The sequence below is a fragment of the Aspergillus fijiensis genome (genome assembly GCF_003184825.1).
Source record: "Aspergillus fijiensis CBS 313.89 unplaced genomic scaffold BO72scaffold_11, whole genome shotgun sequence".
NCBI lineage: Eukaryota > Fungi > Ascomycota > Eurotiomycetes > Eurotiales > Aspergillaceae > Aspergillus > Aspergillus fijiensis.
Window position 1 is genome coordinate 369,100 of NW_024468987.1, and position 16,549 is coordinate 385,648.

Sequence of the window (16,549 nt, forward strand, 5' to 3'; positions counted from 1 at the left end):
CACCATTTTCTGGCTATTGCATTATCAAGCGCGTTGGGTGTTTGGGGCCTTTTAGAGCGTTGGGCCCTTGCTTACTTTTTCTTCTTCACCATACCCTCCTGCATACCTGCATATTTGCATATGAGTGCTTCATGCATGTTACTAGCGACGCGACTAGACCTTGTTCATGGTTCTATCATTCACCACCATCATCATCCTCCCCATCTTCTTCATACCTCACATCAGACAAGATCTTCGGAAGAAGTCCGACTTTTTGAACTCTTTATGATACCACTATACTTGAATGATTCGATACATTACCTCCGCCAGACGGACACATGCATAAATCTCTAAGCTGCCTCACCCCGCAGTGTGACCCGCAATGAACATAATATCTCCGCCTTGGTCCTCACCATCAGGCATTTTCAGGGCGCCCCGACCGGGCATTTCTCTTGTACTTGATATCCCCAAACTAGCATAAAGATAACGAAACTTGCATACACTAGTGGGAAGACTAAAGGATCGTTGCATGATGCATGATAGATGAAATCTGAAGAATCGCTTACTTTCCAACTTCCATGGCCTTAGCTTGCTCGGCAGTCTGCTTCATATTCTCCAAGAGTACTGATTTACGTAGGACCAAACAAAAATATAAACAAACACACAAGCATTCACGCGAGAAGACCAACCCAATCAAACAAACCCCTGATCCCTGCAGCGGATAAATCCTGCGCATAGATCGTAGATCGTAGCCGGTGAAGAAATACTCACTGTACCCAGGAGTATTTGATGCACATCCACAACGGATTCTGTTTGTAGGCAGTGCAGTGCTTCACTGCAATTACCCGTTTCACACTCATCGATAGAGGGGCAAATCACCCGTCATCTGCAGTCTGTATGTATACGTTTACCGTGGTTATCCCGAAAGCACAGGACAGCGTCCTGTACTCGGGTGTGTTAACACGCGATCATCGAGCTCGAGGGTACTTGCATCGAGCCTGTTATCCCCTCTTACCCTACAGTGCATGCATTATCAATGAGAGAAGAACGGGTTAGTCGGTAGTTATTCGCAGTCTGAAACGTTACAGGAAAAGTGAAATTAGGGGTAGAAAAATCAACAGAATATCGAACAGAATATCGGAAGGAACCGGGGTATGAGATGAAATAAGCAAGAGAAAGAGACAGAAGGAGGGGTGAGATTTCTTGGATAGAGAGGACGTAAAATTCTGAGTTTTGCCAGGTTGTACGGTGATTATTAGTGTATCAGTTTGAGTGGTAAAGGCTTGGCTAGCTTAGCCTAGGCTGGCCGGCTCGCAAAGCCCTCTACCTATTATTGAATGAACTTCGATACTGGCGGGAGCATCCGCATCCTTCCTTCCTAGACTGAGCTGGGGATAAGGGTTACGCTGTGGCATGGTACGGATGGTGATGGGTTGGTGGGTAGATTGGAATCGCTCGGTTAGAGACCTGCTACAACGGATGGCGGCTGGGCTGGATTAGAACAAACGACTAAAAAGCTGGGGACAACTCAGTCTACACCTGCTGGATAGTAGCTGTACTCTGGACAGCAGGAGATAACGTCGAGCGTGGACCTGTCTACAGTCCAGTAATATCTTTTGAATCGACCTTGAGTCACGTGCACAGTACTGGGTCTGGCAAACATCCTCTGCAAGCAACGGAATGAAACATTTCAATAGGTTCATGATAGTTCATTAACGATTAGCCTTCTATGCATTAGCAATATACAAGATCTCTCGGCGGCTGACAGTCACAGAAATAGAAAAGAAAGAAGCGCGGGGGTATATGTGAGACAGTAAAGAGAGAAGTGATGGGTAGGCAAGTCCGGAGATCCGAGGCTGGGAAACATAGCGAGACAAAAAGATCGTTAGGGTAAGCGAAAGTGATAGTAAAGCATAGATCGTTATACATCCACCACCAATCGGCGCTGGCTGGTGGATTCGCCGTGATGCGACGACTCCTGGATCATCTCCGTCCGCACTTCAATGCCACCAAAGGCACCGCCGGCTGCACCGACATGGCTGGCCTCGCCGGACTTGACGTCAATGGTATACATGTCGTAGTCGCGGTCCTGGGAGTAAAGCTCGACCTTGTGGCGGTGGGACTGCGCGGTCATGCGGGTGGCGGTCATGCGGCTGACAGACACGGTGGGATTGCGCGTGTAGCGGTTGTAGCTGTTGGTGGACAGGAACTTGGGGAAGAGGCGGCTGACGATGGGGCGGAGGAAGGGCAGGCACGCGCAGATGATGGCGACGTTGCATTCTGCGGCGGTCCAGTAGGCGGCGCCGACGTTGCTCCCTGATTGATGATGGTTGTCAGCAAGGACAGTGATGCCAGGTCGATAGAAGGGGACTACTCACAGGAAGTGTCACTGTTCTGGGCGACAGAACGCAACGAGGAGAGACGCAGGATACTAGTGATAACGACTCTATACAATGGGTTAGCCACAAACTCAAAACTGGATTGGTGGTTAGGAAGACACGCACAGTCCACCAATAGCGAAAACACCCATGAGCGCGAACTTCTGCGCTCGCGGAAGCTGCAGTTGCGATAAAAGCGGCATCGGCAACACAAGCAATGTCACGTCGGTGGCGATGTTCATAGAGGCGTTGAAGAACCAGACCGCTTCGAAATTGAGACAGTACCCCGAAACAGTGCGATCCCAGAATCTGGAGACCGGCACGCAGTTCAAGAAGCCACTGACGACCGCCCACGTTCCGTAGGTAGCCACGATGCCTAGCACAACGTAACAGGCCAGTCGAAAACGGCGGTCGGGGAAAATCCGCAAGTATTGGAAAAGAATGGAGAACTTGGTGAAGATCAGGCTGGCGTTGTAGAACGGGATCGCAGCCCATAGTCGCTAAGAAACCAATCGTTAGTTATCAGTTCTGTCTGCGTGGCACACTCAAGCGCTTTACCTTCAGCTGCTCCTTCAGAATACGATCTGGAAGCTGGGAAGAGTGTATCCCAAGTCCGAAGTGTACCTCTGGAGTATATTAGATGGGAGTCGCTCGGTGTGACAAGCTCTGAGGTCTTACCAGCACCAACCAGGCCAAGGTATGTACACGCCAGTATCTGCCAGGTGCATGTCAGTAAATGTCCGAACTCCAATCACGTCGTCCAGAGAGGCATACCAGAGATATGAGAATCATGTAATCCTCGCGACCCTTCAGTTTCATCAAACCGAGACGCGCATACATTCGCATAGCGACAATAACAACCGAAAAGCCGGTGAGCACGGCTGTCACCACCAGTGCTCGCTGACCACGTTCTGCACCATCTCCCGATATCCTGGGAAACAAAAGATGTTCTCTGATTGTGTCCATATTGGTTTGATTGTGGTTAGTGGAGGGAATGAATCGAGTAGGTAGGGCCGTGGGGGTGTGAGCTGTAAGCAAAGAGCGTTTTTCTGAGTATAGGTGGCTGTGGCGCCCGCTTGCTGAATGTCCGCCGAGGTGAAGTAGGATGCCCTCTCCAGGTTTCGCAACCTAGATATCAGGATGAGGTAGACCGCATGGGTTCAATTTGGAGATCAATTGGGTTAAAAGAGAGTGGGTGGGTTGGTCGAAGCGTCTGCAGTAGAGTTTAGTTAGAAGGAACCGGTGCGGTAACGACATGGCTTTTATTTGTACAGTTCCTTTTACTACTCGGCCTATGGAGACGATCCCCGCACTGGCTCAAAGTTTGATAGTACTCAATAGCGTAAGAGAAGCTGAAAGAGGGCTGATGGGCAGCATGGTTCCTTGTTGAGTGAACGACCTGAGCTCGGTCTTGTCCGGGATGTGGTTAGGAGCTGAGGGGGGTGCCATTCAGATTGTAGTAATGATCTATGCGACTAAGCCGTCGGGCTCCACCGGTGTCGTGGGCAAGGTGGAGGAAGGCACGAGGTTCGCAGAGAAGATTAGTCAATGGGGATGCGTATTTAGCAGCAGACCCAGAATCGATGGCTCTCTGGCACCTTCCGCCCTGTCAACTGGTGCCTCGTTCCGGGCTTTCGATCCATGGAACGTCGCCATAGTCTTACTCGACTCTCTTGTATAACTGCCCTGTGCGGTTTAGTGCTGCTCGGCAAGTGTTGTGCGGTCAAGAGAGAGTGTACATGAGAGGTCAGTCTCCGCTCCACAGCGAGAAAGAATCTGATTATTTGCTCGTTTCAGGTTGAATGTCGATATGTTCAGTATACGACCATCAATCTAAACGAATCCGAGGTCAATTTCTCGCGCAATCTCAACTAGAAGATCAGTTGGGGATCGATAATCTTCGTCACATCTTAAGCAAGTCTTCCACACTATCCTTGCTCTGAAAGTTAATGCATGATTCATGTGCTTGGTTTCAGATCGCGGCACGAATCATAATACCCGATCGCGCCGGTGTGGATTTAGCATGCCTGGCAAGAGAGTTTTCTCCTACTGCAAGCTAAAGTGGTATGATCGGGCGCCTGCACTTGCTCGTGGTCAGAATTAGTCTTCCATATTATGACCAGTCAGAAATCCTAGAGGTGGAGTGTTTGGCGAGTGGCGATATTTATTTTCTTTTCAATACGAGGACTCTGCTTGAATCTCAACCATAAGAAGGGTCCAGCCAGCCAACAGGGCTGATAATTTCCGCTTATCAACAACAATGCTATGCACCCGGTTTATCCAAGGCCGACCGAGAAAGTGGCGAACCATTGCCGATTGTGATGGCGGTTTCTGTGCGGTGCTTTGACGAGCACTTGTCCTCTGAACACATTTGGGTCATGATAGGCACCAATTGTCACCACAGTGGAGCACGTCGCCTCTAGTGTCCGAAGTGGCCGCGATCTTCGACAGCAATAGCCTTTTTAGGACAATACTACTCTAGACGTTGACCAATTTCATAGTTAATTTTCCATGGCTTGCGACCATCCGGGGAATTTCTGCCAGGGCAGGAGACCATTCTCTGTCCAGTGGTTGATCGGCAGATGGTGAGAACCTTCGTCTGCAAACCTCGATAGACTGTGTGTCCGCGCGCGATTTACTCTGCAGGCCCTCGCTCGATTCCAATTCCTGGCCTACCTAGCCCGCAGCTAAATCCGGTGTCTACGTTTGTCTCAGAAGAGGGGGGGAGTTGTGTGTCAAGGGGGGCGTTAGAACTGTGGACCAGAAGCAAGTCATAAAATGTCGATCATATGGGACTTAGTGTTTCCTGATTCATCTAAGGTCTTTATGTCTGATCAATTCTGCTGTGCCTTCAAGCTGAGGTCGTGGACTTGTTTTGGCCGTTGGAGAACTGTAAATCAGTGCGCCTGCGGTAAAAAGGGATGCCATCATTGTAAGTAGCGGTCTTTGTTATCGCGTAAGGTCTGGGTAGATTTTGGGTAGTATGCCAAACATGATATCAGGAGGAGAAAATGCGACAGCGCTTGAAAAAGTTCGATTCTGCAGGATCAGGGTCCGCCACCACACGTGGGCGAGAAATCTCGTGCGGCCCCAGCACATCTACCACGTTCGTGAAAGAAATGCTTCTCCTGGTCGGGTTTCCAGAAGATAATATACATCATTTCTGGGGAAACGACCTAGCATCCGCTGTCGGCATTCATTATTATGTCCTGTTTCGACTTTCGAGTGCTTTGGGGGGTTTCCCGGAACGCTGGGACGCAAGGATTCGGTGGTGATCATCAATAAACAATGGGGCCTCAGATGCAGGTCCCAGGAGAAAAAGAGGGGATGAGGCGTCGATAGCGCGGCGCTATCACTGCTAGAGACGGCGAAGGATTGCACTACCACGCAGCTGGTATGAACGCCTATTGTCAAGACTTGGCAAATGATGTACATGGCTTGGAATAAGGCTTTTCAGTACCCCATCACTGTCTAATGAGGACAAAGGCTTCCTGGGAGATGGCGAGGCTCTAGCCTAGTCTGGTCAATAGAGATGGTTGAATGGTGTTGTATAAATTATTGAACGCCGTGGGATAAATAAACGTACGCTCCCACTAGACTCACTGACTCGTGCATCTGTAGGTTTTGGGGAGGCGTTTGTTGTTCGCTGAATGGCGGGCAGAGTGTCCCTAGCTTGGTCTGAACAAGATCTCTTGAGCTGTTGAACTGATTTGGCTCCTTATTACGGTGGTCGGTGGTGGTGTTGACAGCCTTGCACTGCGTTGAGCTCGAAAGGAAACTCGACTCGAGGATCGTCGCGTGGGGGGCGGTTTTGGCATGGCCCGGTCAGTGTCAATTATGTCACCGCAGTCAATTAAGCCGCTGGGCTCACCGAACCGTTCTCTTCCCATGAGCCAGCTGTCATTGGCAGAAGATAATCAGGCTCTGGGGCCACTGTCAAAAGTGGACGATGATCGCTGGCCGGAGGAAGGGAAGAAACAGTGACAGAAGGGGGAAGGGGGGAGACGAAGCGGTCAGTCAGTGTCAGTCAGCCGACAGACAGACAGCAAGCGATGTTTATCCCTGACGATCCACGGGCTGTGGAACAACAACAATCAGAACAATAACAACAGTCTACTCTTGAATTGACTGTTTGCCAGATCACAACAGTACAGGGTAATGATCTACACATTCTATGTTCGGCGAATTGGATTTTCTTACAATGGAAAAGAAGCACACAGCACTCTATCATTTACCCTTTTTTTTTATCATTATCCAGTATGGAACTAAAACTTCTACGTTCGGCATCAGCTTTTTTTCATGCAATCAGTTCAGAGCCTAACCCCCCCCCTCAGGACTGGACTGCTCCTCCCCCTCTTCTGACAACTCTGGTAGCAAGGTCAAGGTGTAAAGGTCCGGGCTGTGCGGATCTTGTCGCAGGCCAGTTTTAGCACCGCTTTGGGGCACATTGCTCATAATCCTCATTCGAGTCGGGAAGCTCTCGAGCGAGTTGTCTGTCGAGGCGGTGATTTGGGGAGGTGCCTCATCAGGCTCACAAGTGATTGACTCCCTAAGAGGCGAGGGCTTGCAAGACTTCTCTTTCTCCTTCCTGAAGTGCCGGTTTTGACCCGTCTGTTCAAGCTCGGCGAGCCGCGATCGTTGCCTCTCGAACCAATCCCCGGTCGACGGGAATTTATTATTCTGTACGAAGCCAGTAGCTACACCAAAGTCCTCAAGCAGATAGTCGTAAGGATTGCCGGGGTCTTGCAAACACTCATCGTTGGTTACCCTGGGATCATTGCGCCACCAACCGTGTGGGCTGTAGTACCTGAACGTGAGCTTGGATGCCCATTCAATGAAGTCAGTGATCGTCCCTGGGAGTCTTTGTCCTCTAGTTTCGAGATCAACAACTACCGGGTCTATGTAGACCATAGCATTCTTCATCAGGGCTTTAAGGCGAAGCTCATCCCCAGCTCTGGGGACCTTCGGGTCGGTTAGCTGGAAGAAGAGTGAGATCGCCGGTGGTGTCCGACTTTCTTGTGGGACGGGATTCCCAAACCAGTTGAAGTGGTGGACTGACTCGGACTCGTCTACGTGGTTCATGTAGGCCTCACGAGCATTGAATTCATGGTCAATTTCGACCCTGATGAGCCTTACCTCGGCGCTCTCCACGTCCTCGCTAAAGGCCGGTGAAGGGGCCAATCCCCCATAGTCATTACGTGCTGCTTCTTCAAGCTCCATGCCATGACCATCAGTATTTAGACTCTGGCTCTGGTGAAAGTTATGCAGGTTGTAGCCGAGACCCTGGTAAGCCCTTTGGATAGCGTGACTCCTCTTAATTGACTCATCATTCGCCTCGGTTGCACTCCAATCCATGCTGGTGCCAGCAGATACCTCTTCCTTCTCACTCTCTGAGGGCTTGTCGAAATCCATTTCATCGAAATCGTGCATTAGCACTTCGTCTGACACTGTTAGTGTCTCTGTCGAGCTGGTAGAGCTTATCTCGTCTCTCGAAGTCATATCGTCATCCGAAGCTTCATCCATCCAGTTGAATGGCGATCCAGGCTCGAGGAGCTTCCTGTAGGTCTCCTCTAGTTCAGTAAAACTCGTTATATGGTTATTAGACATCATAGCACTTACGTTTCTGGCTCTGAAGTTAATATCCTGAGGATCCATGTTGGCGATCAGACGCTAAATCGTTTAAATCCTCGCAGTACTCGAAGTGTTCACCTTTTGAATATTTATAACCAGGCTCTAGCGTCTGTCTTTAGTCAGACAAAGACAAGGGTGATCAGTGAAACCAAACCGCGGAATGGTGATTATCATTAAGAAGAGGTCATTACTATGTCATGACTGACACCGCCATTCCCGTTTCTCCTTGATGATGCATAGAAGCGGTAACTTGGACAGCCACATCGACCGTTGTATGCAACAAATGGTTCTGGGTACTCTTTCGAATTACGATCTGTTCGCGTTCGCAGTTATCGTATCGAAGGCTTTTAGGATCGAGAAACTTCGAAGTCATGGCTGGGATAGCAATATATTCCGGTTGTTGGTGTGTTTGCACCCACATGTCAGTGCTAACGCTGGTAGATAGTAGGTCGCTAGATCTGATCCCGAGCTCTGACCATGCTATGGGCTCATCTTAAGTACTGCTTGGTTATGATGTTATGATATCATGCAAGGCACGAGGAGGAACCCCGGAGTTAGACAAGTCCGGCATTCAAGTTGTGTGTCTTTGTACTGTCTCCATGTGGTAGGCTGGGATCAGAGAATGACAAAGAAACTTTCATGAGTGCTTGTAGACCACAATGGCTTTGTTTTGCTGCGCGATGACCAACATTGTCCTGCAGCCAGCAAGCAGATTTTCGAGTCGGCAGAGTTGTATGCGGTGCAGCAGGGTATCGGGGAAGGAACTCCGATATGTCGGGGCGACCTTCAGCCGGCTCAAAAAAAGGGCCCCGCCGAAATCACGAAAGACGGATTCCCCCGCACGCAACGCCGACGTTCGGCCGTCTTCGATTCCATTTAAAGCCAACTGAGCCCCCCCCTTATCTCTCGTTATCCTTCTGACTCATTTCTTTAAGTCTGCCTTATGCGCCTGCTTCGAGCTCTTCTCACCTCGACCAGATCCCTGCGACAGCTTCCCTTGACGACCTCCCCCGGGAACATCTCCGCATTCACCCCACTTACCCGATCAACCCCGTTCCAGTCCGCGATCCAGCCCACTTTCATCAGACGTACAATGGCCTCTGCAATGGCAAAGCGCCTCGAGGGCAAGACCATCGTGGTCACCGGTGCCTCGTCCGGTATCGGCCGCAGCACGGCCAAGGAGTTTGCTCGCACCGCGCCCAAGGACCTGAAGCTGATCGTGACGGCCCGTCGCATTGACTCTTTGAAGCAGCTCGCCCAGGAGATCAAGGAGGAAGTCGGTGAGGGTGTCAAGGTCCTCCCCGTACAGTTGGATGTTAGCAATCCCGAGGAGATTAAGAACTTCGTGTCGTCTCTGCCCGCCGAGTTCCAGGAGATCGATGTGCTTGTGAACAATGCGTGAGTCGACGTTACGCCCCTCTCCCTGGACAAGATTCGGCCTTGTGCATTTATGGCCCAGGCAAAAAAGTGAGACAAAAGCTTGGCTGACACTCAAGAATCAGCGGCCTTGTCAAGGGTGTCGCCAAGGCCCCCGAGATCGACGCTCAGGATATCGACGTCATGTTCTCAACCAACGTCACCGGATTGATCAACATGACCCAGGCCATTCTCCCCATCTTCCAGAAGAGATCCGACGGCGGTCGCGGCGATATTATCAACATCGGTAGCATTGCTGGCCGCGAACCTTACCCCGGCGGAAGCATCTACTGTGCCACGAAGGCGGCCGTCCGGTCCTTCACCGACGCATTGAGAAAGGAGCTGATTGCGACGAGAATCCGCATCATCGAAATCGACCCCGGTCAGGTGGAAACCGTGAGTCGTCTGCCTGAGAGCTCCACAGTGGTCTTCGTTCTGAATCTTACTGATACTTGTTTGTGCTGTACAGGAGTTCTCCGTGGTTCGATTCTACGGTGACAAGGAGAAGGCTGATGCAGTCTACGCGTATGACATCCCCTACTGGAGATTGTTTACACAAATGAGACCCACGATATACTGATGTGCTCTGTTGCAGTGGCTGCGAACCCCTCACCCCCGATGACATCGCTGAAGTTGTTGTGTTTGCCGCTGGTCGGCGCGAGAACGTTGTGATCGCGGATACGCTGATCTTCCCCAGCCACCAGGTAAGTTCATGGATCTTGGGGACCCAGGTGACAAGCGCTGACGCATACTTCACCAGGCTTCTCCGGGAATTATGCACCGCAAGGCTTAGTGATATGCATGATCGATAGAATTGAAGTATATAAAGGCAGGGTACCTGCTACGGTCTGGAAACGATAGATAACGGCTATTTGCAATTTAATCACCATGAACCGTCCCCTCCAGCTTGGCTAAGAAGTAGTCCATCTGCTGTGTGTCGACCTTGTTTAGGCGTATGAATTTGCCTGTTGACCAGTCATTCTCCGCATCCAAACCCCCCTCCCCCTCTCAAAGCAGGGCCGAGGTCCAGTGGAAGTCCGTAATTAGGGCCTGTAGCGTAGGACCAGTAATTGGCAAAAGCACGTGGTTTCTATTTCTAGATTGATAATCACAAAGGGCTGCCGACTTCAGAAGAATGGAAACATCACTCGACCCGCCCTCTAGATGGAAATCAAGCAGCGCTTAAACTTTCAGCCTAATCATCTCAATTGCTTCAACACCCCTCTGCTGCCAACCGACGAGAGGGAGATGACCAAATCCACAAATCTTACTTGATGCATATACTTACCATACTCTATACTCCCCCACAATCCTTCACCAACAAGAACAGCAAGTAAAGAGATATCCAACCCGGATAAACCTAAACCATCAATCTCCATTCCCCCCCCCGCCTCCCCAAGAGATGACCTCATATGATAAACCCCAGGTGAACCCCCATTGCGTCACAGAAAAACCAATATCCAAACCCTAATCCCCAACCAGTTACCGCAAAACAGACGAATCCAGAAACATCGACATGTCAGTTCATCGGCCCCTCACGCTTCAAGCTCCGACCAATTTTGATTTTTTCCCCTGCATATGACATGGGAGCCAAGACACAGAGACAGGAAGAAGCAATTATTGCCTGGGCCGAATCTCAAAATCTCGACCCAGGAGAGAATGGCGGTCTAGACCTGCTGTGTAACTACCGTACCCGTCAACTGCTAGTCTGGTTTGTGAACTTTAAGGGCAATTGTGCTTGAGACGTTGGAGTTTATTTTTGGGGGTCTGTTTTGTCGACCATTGGGATATATACCTATGCTACCGTATGGTGTGCATACGTCTGAGCCGGGCGGGATAGGATGGTACTAAGGATGGTGGAAGGGACGACGAAGTGATTGTTGGTGGTGGTTTTGAGTTCGGGGGTGCTGCTACGTTTATGTCATTCTCGATGCAGTGGGTTTTGCTTGGGTGGTTGGAAGGCTGTTGCTGTGCTTTGACTTCGTTGGTTTGAACTATATGAATAAGTTGTTAGGTTGATGAGAGCGTCGCACCGCTCGGCCAAATGGATTGTCAAGACCTCGATCTAGCCGACGGTTCTGCTCCGAAGGATCCTGATTCCTGTCATAGGTGTTGTGAGCTATGGGCTTGTGGGTCTATTCTTGTGTCGCTGCATGGGTACTACATCGTTGGACGGGTCGCTGGTGGTGATATGTTCCTACTGCCGACATCCTTCATATTGCCCTTCAGTGCCATCGGGACTGGTCGCGACCGTGGTCGATGCCACTCGTCCTTGTCGTTGCGAACGCGCGGGGGTCCTCTTCCAGGGTACTGAGTCATGTCCAAAGCTGTTGCGATGGAGCCTGGAAGAAAGGCTGATAAGCAGTTGCTAAGCGCCGGTGGTGTTGTGAGTGAACGGGAATGTTGCGGTGAGTGGATGACGACCAAAAGAGAGAGAGAGAGGCCTGTGGTCGGAGAGATCGGTCTGCCTTCCGATGGGTTGGTTTGTTCTCTATAGCCACGCACATCGATGCCAAGCAGGGGAGAGCGCAAGAGGGATGTTGCCCAGAAAGCTAATTTGGGTGATTGATGGACTTGACGTTCCCGGCACATGGTTGAAGTGTGACTGGTAAGTTCTCGGATCATGCATCTTACAGGATGGTGAGTTGATGTATATACAACTGCGCGGGGAAGGTCGGAAGATGGGTAAGGTAGTCCGGATAAACTTTTCAAGTTGTACTGTACGGTCTGTGCATGTACCAAGGGAAGTGCAGGCCAAGACACTTGTGATGGCAAACTGGGGTTGATAGTTTGGCTACAGTTTATAATTGACATAGGGCAACATTCAATGCCACCGGCGTACTGAAAGCGTTCCGATCTAGGACGTTCTTTTATGACGGCATCGATAGCATCAGGAGAGAACCAGGGTTGTTGGCCCTCTATCATCCAGGGGTGGGTTCCGAGGCTACCGAGATTCTGTACTGTATTTACCAGCCGTTGCAATGGTGAAATGTTTCCCAGGAGATGTGAGCTGACAAGTGGAGGTGTGGAGAAACATGAGCTCTCCCCTCACCCTCGGCCTGAGGCTCTGTCCAGAGACTCCAGACTGTCAGTGTCACTGTAACACTGTAGACTAACTAACCGAGTGCTGAGTAGAGTGGTATTGGAGATGGTGCCAAGAACTCTCAGGTAGCCGGAAAATTCAACATCCACGCCTATGATGTAAGCCTACGCGTCTGGATGGAGCTGTCAATTGCAGTGCCTGTCAGTCCGTCGAGCCGACATTGCTTCTAGAAAAGGTTTTTTTTTGATGAGTTCTTGAAGGCTACTACTTTCTACGGATGTATCTGTTGTCCGATAACAATCCCCCTGTGCGGCCTCCATCGTCATCCTCAATCACCACAGCGAACCCACTGACTCAGTTGGAACGGGGGATATCCGAGTCGACTTGCAGCCCTTGCACCCTGCGCGAGAGGAGCTCAACGGAGGAGTCGGAGCGGGACGCAGACACCAGGAGGGTCACAATTGCTCAAGCTGACAGCAGCGTGATTGGCTGTGGGGATTGGAAGCTATCCGTTTGTTTTCCGAGTTGCGCATAGCGAGGTCGCTGAAGGCATTGAGTAAAGTGGTTGGAGACCCTCAGGGGAGACCCGATGGGGCCTCTGGACGATTTAGTGTGTAGAACCTTTTATCGACCGGCGCTAAGAGGTGGAACTGGTGAGATTAATCTATGGCCAGTCCTGAGAGGGACCAAAATGTCTTTGGATCAAGGACACACAGCGATTCAGTCGAAATTGATGGCTCTGTGGCATCAGCCGGGGATGGCAACCTTAAGGAGCGAGATAGAAAGGTAGTAGTCTCCGTACTCAATCAAGTTTCTTATTACTTGGTATTATTGCAGTAAGGCGAGGGAGGGAGGGTTTACAGTATTTAGCTTCCGTTCAATGGATAGAGATTGTGATGTGACTGAATCGGCAACCCCTTTTTCCCTCCAGGCTCCTTGGACAACTCCTTCGTACCATGCCACCAATTGATGTTCGTTGCAGAGACTGCTCACGGCCCTAACTTTCTTGCCTTGCCTTCCGCCTCCACTTGCGATCGTCTGTCCTGTTCCTCTTCTTTCCAATCACGGACTGTGATTCTGAGCTTTATCTTTGACAATTTACCATGTAGACGGGGGATCTCGAGCAATGACGAGGAAGAGGCTTTGAATTGTAGTTGAGCTGATTGCGTTTGATTTCTTTTCTTTTCTTTTTTTTTTTTCTTTTCTTTCCCTTTTCCTTTTCCATTTCTTATTGTCTAAATGTTAACAATGACAAAAGGCAGCTAGGATGCGATGATGGCGAGAGAGAGTAATTATTCCCAGTGGACCAATCGCCCGATTCAATAATAATTAAACACCGTCTTGGCTGGGCTGGATTGAACCACACGCGTCGCCGGTTAATGCCACACCCACCCATCCACCCATCATCCTCTTTCTCGCTCGTTCTCTTCCTTCCCCCCTTTCTTGATTATTATTATTCTACAACTTACCCCCCAATCAGCAGCAACCTCATTTCCAATCTTTTCTACTCTTCTAGTTACCTAGTACTCCGTAGTTAGTGTAGAGTCCGATTCCTAGTCGTAGTGATTGACTCGGAATAGGGTCAATGTCAATGTCTCCGTCCCCACGGTCGCTACAGTTATCCTTTCCAGATCTTAACCTTAGGTAATTAATCTACTTTGTTGGAGATGATATGACGATGATGATGATGATGAGGAGGAGAAGGAGGAGTAACTGGTTCTTTCTACGTTGATTGCTCTTGCTCTCTTCCTCGATTACTACTCTACTAGTAGGTATACTAGTCGTACTTCGTAGTCACTTCATCATCTAGACTCCTTCTGTCTGGGCTTGTCCTTCCCTGCCATCCCCACTCTTTTTTCTCTCTCTCCGTTCCTCAAGTTGAACTAACGGCTCCTTAATCATCGCCTTCCTTCCTTCTCGGGCTCTGTCTTTCTCCCCTTTCCCCTCTCAATCTCTCCACCCTATCTTTCCTCTCCTCCCTTTCTCTTGACCTCCTCGAATTTGAATCCACTCGAACGAACTTCTCGAAGGTCTTCTTGATTGACTTTGACTTCCATAGACGGTTTAGAATCAGACGAATTGCAGCTTTCCCGGGAGACCACCTGCTGGTTCATCTTCAATTACGCCCGCTGCAAAGTTCCACGAACCACACCCCCCTCCACCCCCCTGATCCTCTCTCTCCCAGACACTACATCGGCACATCCCTCCTCTCCTATCGACCCTCTTCCCACCCCCCAGTCTGCTTCTTTAAGCTTGGCCTGTTCACCAGACCCGCCGTTGCTGTGGACTGCCCTTTAGGCGCCTTTACTCTGTGCAAAACTCCCAACGACCTGGGCCCGACCTCTTGACCCTTTGGCTAAGAAAATTGTGTTGTTGCTTGCTCCTTCGACCCGCTTGTCACAGCTTCTGTTGGGATAGCTACGATCACCATTCCTCTTTCCCCCTTCCTTTCCCCCTCCCCCCATATCCCAGCATAATACAGAACAAAGCCTACCAGGATGGCTTCAAAGGTACGCCTTTCTCCCGCGTTCTAAGTTTGCCGTCTCTGGTCTCCCTTTCCTTCCCGCCTCCTATTTCCCCGATTTACTACCTCGCCGTCGAACCTGCAGCAGCGCAGCGCCATCACGACAAATGCTTACAATTGCCTTTAGTTTCTTAGAGAATATAAGCTAGTTGTTGTCGGTGGTGGTGGTGTCGGAAAGTCTTGTTTGACCATTCAATTGATTCAGAGTCACTTCGTGGACGAATATGATCCGACGATTGAGGGTGAGCAGCAACCATGCTTTGCCGTCGCCGACCGATCGCGCAGCTAACCTAGCCTTCCCCTTGCAACAGATTCGTACCGCAAGCAGTGCGTCATTGACGATGAGGTCGCTTTGTTGGATGTTCTAGATACTGCCGGCCAGGAGGAATATTCGGCGATGCGCGAACAATACATGCGGACCGGCGAAGGCTTCCTTCTCGTCTACTCGATAACGTCGCGTCAGTCATTTGAAGAAATCATGACGTTCCAACAGCAGATCCTACGAGTCAAGGACAAGGACTACTTCCCCATCATCGTCGTCGGAAACAAGTGCGATTTGGAGAAGGAGAGGGCTGTCACAGAAGAAGGTGGGTTATCCAGTCCAAGGTGCTTCATTGCGACGCAAGCTGACGAGCGATTCTCTTCATTTCCAGAGGGCGAGGCGCTAGCACGGCAGTTCGGCTGCAAATTCATCGAAACCTCCGCCAAGTCTCGCATCAACGTTGAGAACGCTTTCTACGACCTCGTGCGCGAGATCCGTCGGTACAACAAGGAGATGTCCTCATACCCGTCCGGGGCGGGCGGCTTCGGCTCCCGCGCCCCCGAGGGCAAGATGGACGTCAGCGAGCCTGGCGAGAGTGAAGGGTGCTGTAAATGTATTATAATGTAATGAACAGGCGTTGGATTGAAAAGGATACACACATGTCGAGATTCGCAAGGAAACAAAACATTATACCTCGGCAGGAAGCGAGATCAGCGATACCCACCATCGTGATGCGGAATGTGGCTTGTCGACGCGTTTGGACCGTGCTATTATACCAGATGAGGCTCGTCGCCCCGATGATGACTGCTCCCGCCCTCATGCCCATGCCGCCATCCTCTCCATGAACGTTCGATTCCCCTTCTGTTTCTCTGTTCTTCTATTTTTTTCTTCTTTCTTCTTCTCTTTTCTTGATCATCTATCACTTCTTATTTCATTTGCAAGATTGGCCACTTCTTTCAATCTGGGTTCTTTTTTTTTAACGATAATTCGTCTTGGAAAGGATGGAGGGGGGTGGGAAAAGGAGCCTGTTCGTTAGATCTTGTGCATTTTATCTAGGTATATGCTATTGCTGTCGCTAGCATTCTGGTTTATTGTTGGCTTTTCAGGGCTGCCCCCCTGTCCTTCCGTCGCCCGTTTCCCATCGATGCTTCTGCGTGGCTCTCGTCGTCAGGCATCTCGACCTCGACCTCATATCAACTTAATGCTTAGTTTGCTCCGTCATCTTCCTGCCAGTCGACCCATGTTGACCCCTTCCCACGCATTCGCCATATCTTTTTGTGTACATCTTTTCACCCTCGGAGACGGTGCCGTACGGA

General features: G+C 50.3%; 5 protein-coding genes across 5 annotated transcripts; 3 read left to right on the forward strand and 2 right to left on the reverse strand.

The window, feature by feature from the left end:
* Positions 1–5: 5 nt before the first annotated feature.
* Positions 6–369, forward strand: BO72DRAFT_24742 (uncharacterized protein). The gene has a single exon (XM_040939989.1). It carries the CDS (start codon positions 121–123, stop codon positions 331–333), a length of 213 nt encoding a protein of 70 aa, XP_040803939.1. The 5' UTR covers positions 6–120; the 3' UTR covers positions 334–369.
* A 1,479-nt stretch (positions 370–1,848) lies between these two features.
* On the reverse strand, positions 1,849–3,550 carry BO72DRAFT_24750 (PTH11-like integral membrane protein). The gene is made up of 6 exons (XM_040939990.1): positions 3,132–3,550; positions 3,036–3,072; positions 2,916–2,983; positions 2,484–2,857; positions 2,358–2,425; positions 1,849–2,295 (listed from the first exon to the last, which is right to left on the reverse strand). The coding sequence occupies exons 1-6, from the start codon at positions 3,321–3,323 to the stop codon at positions 1,901–1,903; spliced, it is 1,134 nt and encodes a 377-aa protein (XP_040803940.1). The 5' UTR covers positions 3,324–3,550; the 3' UTR covers positions 1,849–1,900.
* A 3,124-nt stretch (positions 3,551–6,674) lies between these two features.
* On the reverse strand, positions 6,675–8,012 carry BO72DRAFT_484199 (uncharacterized protein; the record flags this gene model as incomplete). Its single annotated transcript, XM_040947843.1, has 2 exons — positions 6,675–7,925; positions 7,977–8,012. The coding sequence occupies 2 exons, from the start codon at positions 8,010–8,012 to the stop codon at positions 6,675–6,677; spliced, it is 1,287 nt and encodes a 428-aa protein (XP_040803941.1).
* A 1,069-nt stretch (positions 8,013–9,081) lies between these two features.
* BO72DRAFT_456644 (oxidoreductase, short chain dehydrogenase/reductase family) lies at positions 9,082–10,197 on the forward strand (the record flags this gene model as incomplete). Its single annotated transcript, XM_040946287.1, has 5 exons — positions 9,082–9,386; positions 9,491–9,800; positions 9,874–9,929; positions 10,000–10,108; positions 10,165–10,197. The coding sequence occupies 5 exons, from the start codon at positions 9,082–9,084 to the stop codon at positions 10,195–10,197; spliced, it is 813 nt and encodes a 270-aa protein (XP_040803942.1).
* Positions 10,198–14,945: 4,748 nt separating this feature from the next.
* Positions 14,946–15,860, forward strand: BO72DRAFT_493770 (Ras family protein; the record flags this gene model as incomplete). The annotated part of the gene is made up of 4 exons (XM_040948410.1): positions 14,946–14,957; positions 15,099–15,213; positions 15,283–15,558; positions 15,625–15,860. The coding sequence occupies 4 exons, from the start codon at positions 14,946–14,948 to the stop codon at positions 15,858–15,860; spliced, it is 639 nt and encodes a 212-aa protein (XP_040803943.1).
* Positions 15,861–16,549: the final 689 nt, after the last annotated feature.

Excerpts from the sequence above, each read along its gene's own strand:
- BO72DRAFT_24742 (XM_040939989.1), top strand. The coding sequence starts at position 121 with ATGAGTGCTTCATGCATGTTACTAGCGACGCGACTAGACCTTGTTCAT.
- BO72DRAFT_24750 (XM_040939990.1), bottom strand. The coding sequence starts at position 3,323 with ATGGACACAATCAGAGAACATCTTTTGTTTCCCAGGATATCGGGAGAT. Across the intron at positions 2,984-3,035 it reads CCTTGGCCTGGTTGGTGCTG|AGGTACACTTCGGACTTGGG; the intron begins GTAAGACCTCAG and ends AATATACTCCAG. Across the intron at positions 2,426-2,483 it reads GTTTTCGCTATTGGTGGACT|AGTCGTTATCACTAGTATCC; the intron begins GTGCGTGTCTTC and ends CCCATTGTATAG.